This window comes from Phaseolus vulgaris, chromosome 9 (genome assembly GCF_051622355.1).
Source record: "Phaseolus vulgaris cultivar YP4 chromosome 9, ASM5162235v1, whole genome shotgun sequence".
Classification (NCBI taxonomy): Eukaryota; Viridiplantae; Streptophyta; class Magnoliopsida; order Fabales; family Fabaceae; genus Phaseolus; species Phaseolus vulgaris.
In genome coordinates, this window is record NC_143506.1 from 4865005 (window position 1) to 4871645 (window position 6641).

Sequence of the window (6641 nt, forward strand, 5' to 3'; positions counted from 1 at the left end):
TGAAAGTAAAAAAGGTTGTGAGAACATTTTCATGTAAATTGAAAAACCAAGGTTCTGGTATCCAACTCTAAATATGAAACCAGTTTTAAGAAAGTGCAAATGGGAAATTAGAGATGCGAAGAGAGTGGGTAGTACGCGATAATAGTTGAAACTTTGTTCTCATTTTTTCTATCATCAACTTTATTCTCATTTGATCCACGGTGAATAGATATGCCTAAAGTGGGTAGGCTGCACAAAAAAGAAAAGAAAATTAGTAAAAGGGTATGGAATATTAGTAAAACATTCTTTGCTACTTAGGTTGGAAAATGACAGGTACATAAATAGTTTGAATTAGCAACGTATCCGATTTCAGCAGTGGTGCTTGACAAAGACGATACATCCCAAACTTCAAACTACTACCACCTTTTCTTTCCATCATGGACAAAATTAATTACATCGTCATTCATGTTATTGGATACCTAAATTGCAAATTTATCATTAAAAATGTTTAACATGCCTAAATTCCATATAAAAAAAAAACAAACACTCCTTCTATCCACTCCATAAAGTAACACACCCTTTTTTTTTTTTTGGAGATCTCACATCGACTATAGATGAGAACATTTCATTGTATATAAGTGGGTGCAAATCTCACCTATGAGCCGATTTTATGGGGTTGGGTTATGTTTAAAACTCACTTCTTAACATGGTATCAGAGTCATTTTCGAGCTCATCTTAGCGAGAATTTGTTGGCTTTATCAAGCCACCTCTATCGAGCTGTTATCGGACTACCCATAACATAATAAGTGGGGACACCTTATGAGCCGATTTTATAGGGTTGAGTTAGACTTAAAACTCACTTCTTAACATGGTATCAAAGTCATTTTCGAGCCCATCTTAGCGAGAATTTGTTGGGTTTATCAGGTACCTCTATCGAACCGTTATCGGACTACCCATAACATAATAAGTGGAAACACCTTATGAGTCGGTTTTATGAGGTTGAGTTAGGCTTAAAACCCACTTCTTAACATTTTTTCAAAAAAAAAATATTAAGTTCATAACTTACTATAATAAAATAATTAACCACGGTAAACATATCTTTATAAAAGAGGACACGTTGTAAATTTGATTAAGTATTTTTAATTGTGTTACGAAATGTCCCTTTTATGCATTATTACAATGGCGATTGATAGGCAATCGGGCAGGCCCAGTAGCTTTGGTCCTGTATTACATGTAACAACCGCTACAGCTGTTATTATCATTCTTTCAAAAATAATAAAAATATAAAATTTATGATTATCATATATCTTTTTAGTAGGTCCATAACAATTTTTCCACTCATCCATAAACAACACTATAGTTACAATAACACGTAAGAGTGACGTTAAATATATTTTGTTAATCTGCAGTACATGCTTTTATGAAAAGAGGATACTTTTTTTGCAAATAAAGAACTATTTTTCACAGTGATATTAACTATAAAGTTAGTAAACAAAACTTATCCGATATAATACATTATTTGCTGGTTACAATAAAATTTTGGAAATATCATAAAAATGATCGAGTTAGTTTTTAATTGACAGTAACAAATGTGTCCTTTAGAAAAAAAATGATTGGAAGAGTTAAATTATATTCCAGATATTTATGCATTCCTTTGCGCTTTGTTTTCATACCAAGCAATTCACGAATCACGGGCCGGACAGACAACATCCAAAACTTCACGTGACATTCACGTGTTCTTATATAACTCGCAAGTTCTGGGACTCCTAGATTCATACTTTCACCAGGTTTTCAAAATCTTAAACAATTCACAAAAATTAACCTCGTTTTTTTAATACTTCGTGTCTCCAAAATTAAACTAACAGTCATGTCAATTTATATTTTGGTTCATCTAATTATTTTATACGGAGCGTTTTTGTTTAATGTAAAACCTGTTTGTTAATGGTTATGATCATGCGTTTACTTTTTTAGTAAAATGGTGGAGAAGGACAATTATTTTGGGGCGCTGAACTGCGCAGCGGTTTTACACAGTACGAATATATGATGAAGTTTTTTTAGGTACAGTGCATGATATCACCTTCTCATTATAACAGAAAGAAAAGTTTGAAACCGTTACAGCCTTACCATGATTTGTGTTCGAAAGAGAAACTGGTAAATCAGATTTCTTTTTGTTTGCATCAAAGATATTATAGCATAATTTTTAGCTTTTGAATTAATAGTGTATACATACGCGTTATTAAATTGACTAAACTGTCGTACATATGACGTACTGACATTGTACATTGAGGCCGAAGGTGATTATTATTTAATGAAAGCGTGGAATTCTATTTTTTTAAAGCTGTTAAAATGTTTTACGAAATTGGATTAAAAAAAAGGATTACGTAGGCGCATGAATTATAGAATTTAATAAGTGTAGAAGAAATGTATAGATGGAAATTGGAAAAGGAATATACGGAGAACTAGAAAAGAAAAAGGGATAGGGAAGTGTCAATCAGATTCAAGGAAGAATATGTCTGGAGAGGAGATGAGAGAAGAGAGATGAGAGATGTGATGGAGAAATTGATATGATATGCTGAATGTTATCATGTCATGTGTGGGTGGCATGGCACTCTCATTCTCATCTTTATTTATGAGACACAATCACTATAAAGAGAACCAATGACACCAATTCTCATTCCCCCTCACTTTTGGCTTCTCACTCATTACTCACTCCTTCTTTCCCTCTTCTTCCTCTTTCCTTTCCTTCCCTTCGCTTATACCTAATATTCTTTCCTCTTCTCCTTCACTTCTTCTATATTCATGGAACCTCAACACCACCAATCCCCCACCAAGTCTAGGTTCAGACGCATCTGTGTTTACTGTGGTAGCAGCCCTGGCAGAAGCCCCAGCTACCAGCTCGCTGCTGTTCAACTCGGAAAACAACTGGCAAGTATATATATCAATTAATTGCTATTACTATAAGAAAATATGATATATAAAAAAATTTAAGAAAAATAGATATTTCTTATTCTCTTTGTTTTACATCACTTTTTATCCTCTAAATTACAATCTAATTAAACAGTAATCCATTTATTATAAAATTATATAATTATTAAATTAATTGTATATAATTAAGTATAATATTGTATAATATTAGATACAATAATTACATATAATTTGATAATTTATTATTTTCTTAATAATTATAAACTTAAACACAATTTTTTTCTCACTTGTCTTTATGTTTTATCATATATACTAGACTTTGAAAACACAGGTTTGTATTTTGTTAGACATGATTGCATGTGATATATGAATATGAATGGAATGGTTGAGGGACGTTTGTTGTGAATAAAAATGTATGATATGCGTGCAGGTGGAGAGGAAGATTGACTTGGTTTATGGAGGAGGAAGCATAGGGTTGATGGGTCTAATCTCACAAGTTGTGTATGATGGTGGACGCCACGTGTTAGGGTAAGTCACCGCTCCCTTCTTCTGTCTCTTTCTTGCTGTATTTTTATATATGCTAATGAATCTTCTGGGTGGTACAGGGTCATTCCAAAGACACTTAATGCAAGAGAGGTACAGTACTGTCCACAACTTGCTTATTTTTTGTTTTCGCAATCAGCCTCATAATTCATTGAAAATTCACAAAAGTTGGTTAAATAATGTGGTCAGATCACCGGAGAGAGTGTAGGAGAAGTGAGAGCTGTATCGGGCATGCACCAACGCAAGGCAGAGATGGCCCGACAAGCCGATGCATTCATTGCACTGCCAGGTTTTTCTCTTCTTCTTTCCCCCCATCATATTCATATTCCTATTCTTCTCTTTCTCTTTTCAAAATTCTCTTTTTCTTCCACTTCTATGCATACCTACATATTATTATTATTATTGTTATTGCTTTTCAAACAGTAACATTCTCACCTCCAAAATTATTTCACCCGAGTTTCATTGATTTTTATTCCCATCCAATCATTTTTATTAACTACAAAATTTTACAAACAATTTGTTAGTGAAAAAAAAGGGTTGCATGTATATATATATAAATAAATACGCCCGTCCTATTAATAATTTCTCATCCTCTGTTGACATCCTTTGCGAAATCGAAAGCGTTTCCCAAGATAACTGTTTCTGTAACTGTCAACCGTATGTGTTGTATAATTGAAATCCTTCTGGCGGTGATTCCTATGAAAATCCTAGTATTGGCAGTAATAATAATTCCTCCAAAATTTATGTTCCAACAGGTGGATACGGCACTCTTGAAGAACTATTGGAAATTATAACCTGGGCTCAGTTAGGTATCCACGACAAACCGGTGAGATTTCAAAAAATAACTTTTGTCTAAGATAATAATATTAGGTTTTGCATAGAAAAACCTTTTTTTCCTCGTGAAAGAGTATTTTTTTAGATGGTCACGTCACTTAATACATCAAGCAATTTGTTTAACGAAACGAGGCGTTTATTAATTAGTAATAAACAGGCATTATTGGAGGAAAGAAAAAGACACAATGATGGTGTTTACGGTTCAAACAAGAGAAGTAGTTGATTGATGATTATTTTTGGAAGCTGAATGCTGACTAATGATGAAACAACGTTAAAAGAGAAAAAAAAATGTACTTTAGAAAATAGAAGAATTAAGCTTGATTAAGTAAAAGTTTGAATGAAAACGGGAGAAAAAAAAGTGATGGGAGTGAATTGGTTACAGGTGGGGTTGTTGAACGTGGATGGGTACTACAACTCGCTGCTGGCATTCATGGACAAAGCTGTGGACGAAGGTTTCGTAACACCTGCTGCCCGTCACATTATTGTTTCTGCCCAAACTGCCCAAGACCTCATGTGCAAACTTGAGGTACATGATAATAACAATATTATTATTATTATTATTTAATAATTGTTATGTTACGGTACATTCCAATAAGCTGTAGAGCCTATGATATATGCACACGTGGGAGAACGTGGTGGGTGGAATCGAATTTATCTGAACCGTTGATTTTTGAGTTTGAACAGGAATATGTCCCCGAGCACTGTGGCGTGGCCCCGAAGCTAAGTTGGGAGATGGAGCAACAGTTAGTTAACACTGCAAAGTCAGATATTTCCCGTTGACTGAAAAAATAGAACAACACTAATGCACCATGAAGAGCCTAGCTAGGTTAATTTTAAATTTAGTGTATAAGTATAACCTCAGCTAAAATCTCCCACAGAATAGGTTTTTAGTTCACCTGTGGATTGGATCTCATCATTTCTAATTTATTTCCCTACGCTTCAACCGTGTAATTTTCTTTCTTCATTGTTTGGCTTTCACGCCTCAGACCACAATGTTTTTTCATTTCTTAGCTACCAACTAATTGTGCATTAGAATTCCACTTGGATGCTAGCTCCAAGAACATATGAATATATAAATATACTATGTGCATTCTGTGTTGTGTTGGTAATTTGTTTTTTTATCGACAAGAAAAAATAAATTAATATGAATCATTTTAGGGATGATTTAATTTTATACATAATCATAATACAATATTTTTTTAAAATTTCTTTTAGCCTACTTAATTCTTATATCTTTAAAATAAAATAACACCCTAATCAAATAAATAAATCTTCATTAGTAAATAAAATCTGGAAACACATAAATAAACATATTTTTTAAGGTGGAGTGATAAACCATTCAGAAATATTTACCTTGACTCAATTAAAGATTTGGTCTTAGGTAACATCTAAATCTGGTTCTGCTTGTTTTACTTATTATGAATTATGTATTGATTTTATGACTTGTATGTTTTCAATTAACTGAGCTCATGGAAGGTGTCGGTGAATTGTAATGCTGTGAGTTTCAAGTATAAATATAATCCAGCGGTTGTTGAATACGGGTCTTAATGGAAAGATTGTTGTGGATGGAGAAGAATGATGACACGTTGAAATTGGAGAGAAGAAGAATAGCGAGAAAAATAAAAATAAAAATTGGTTGGAATGTTGACGTGAATCACATGATGAGGTTCATTCCACGATGTGATGAGGTTTTTTTTTTATGTGTGGGTTCGAGGACGGGTCCCCATTCTCTCTTTTTTTTCTTTGCCAACTACTCGTTGAGAAAAAAAAAAGACACTTTCTGAGTCTTATTCTAACCAACCTTATGGTCCCTCGCGGATGGACCTATCCACTTGATGAATCAATGAGATAACCCAACCACAGTTACCATCACAACACAAATAATGTGTATGAAATTTATAGTTAAAACTCCTCCCTTCTTCACAAAAGGGAGATCCTATTATTAGCTATAAGGGGAATGGGAAATAGGCACGCACCACCAGTATATTCAAAGGGAGCAAGAGGGTCCCCTTCCCCAAATATCTTTAATACTTTATTCCTTTCATTTTTCAAATATATATAGAGTTGGGGAGTCGAGGTCAATGACAGTTTATATACTTTCTCCTCTTTCAACTCATTGACGTTTTTTCAGGACAAAACTGTGACGGAACACTGACTTTCAAAACAGATAATACCTTGAATACGGTGATTGACCCTAACGATACTGTCCAACGGACTTGAGCAGTTGTTAATATAGGAATTCCTAATAGAATTGTTATTTTTTTTTTCAATCATGCATTACGTTTTTATGTTAAATTGTATTTCTATTGTTGTTATATGTATTTATTTATTTTTTAGTTTTTTTTTTAGGATGTGATGAT

General features: G+C 33.4%; 1 protein-coding gene across 1 annotated transcript; it reads left to right on the forward strand.

Annotated features, from left to right (window-relative positions):
- The first annotated feature begins 2352 nt into the window (after positions 1-2352).
- Positions 2353-5390, forward strand: LOC137822096 (putative cytokinin riboside 5'-monophosphate phosphoribohydrolase LOGL10). Its single transcript, XM_068627001.2, has 7 exons — positions 2353-2904; positions 3335-3432; positions 3510-3540; positions 3637-3736; positions 4203-4273; positions 4664-4807; positions 4966-5390. The coding sequence occupies exons 1-7, from the start codon at positions 2779-2781 to the stop codon at positions 5059-5061; spliced, it is 666 nt and encodes a 221-aa protein (XP_068483102.1). The 5' UTR covers positions 2353-2778; the 3' UTR covers positions 5062-5390.
- Positions 5391-6641: the final 1251 nt, after the last annotated feature.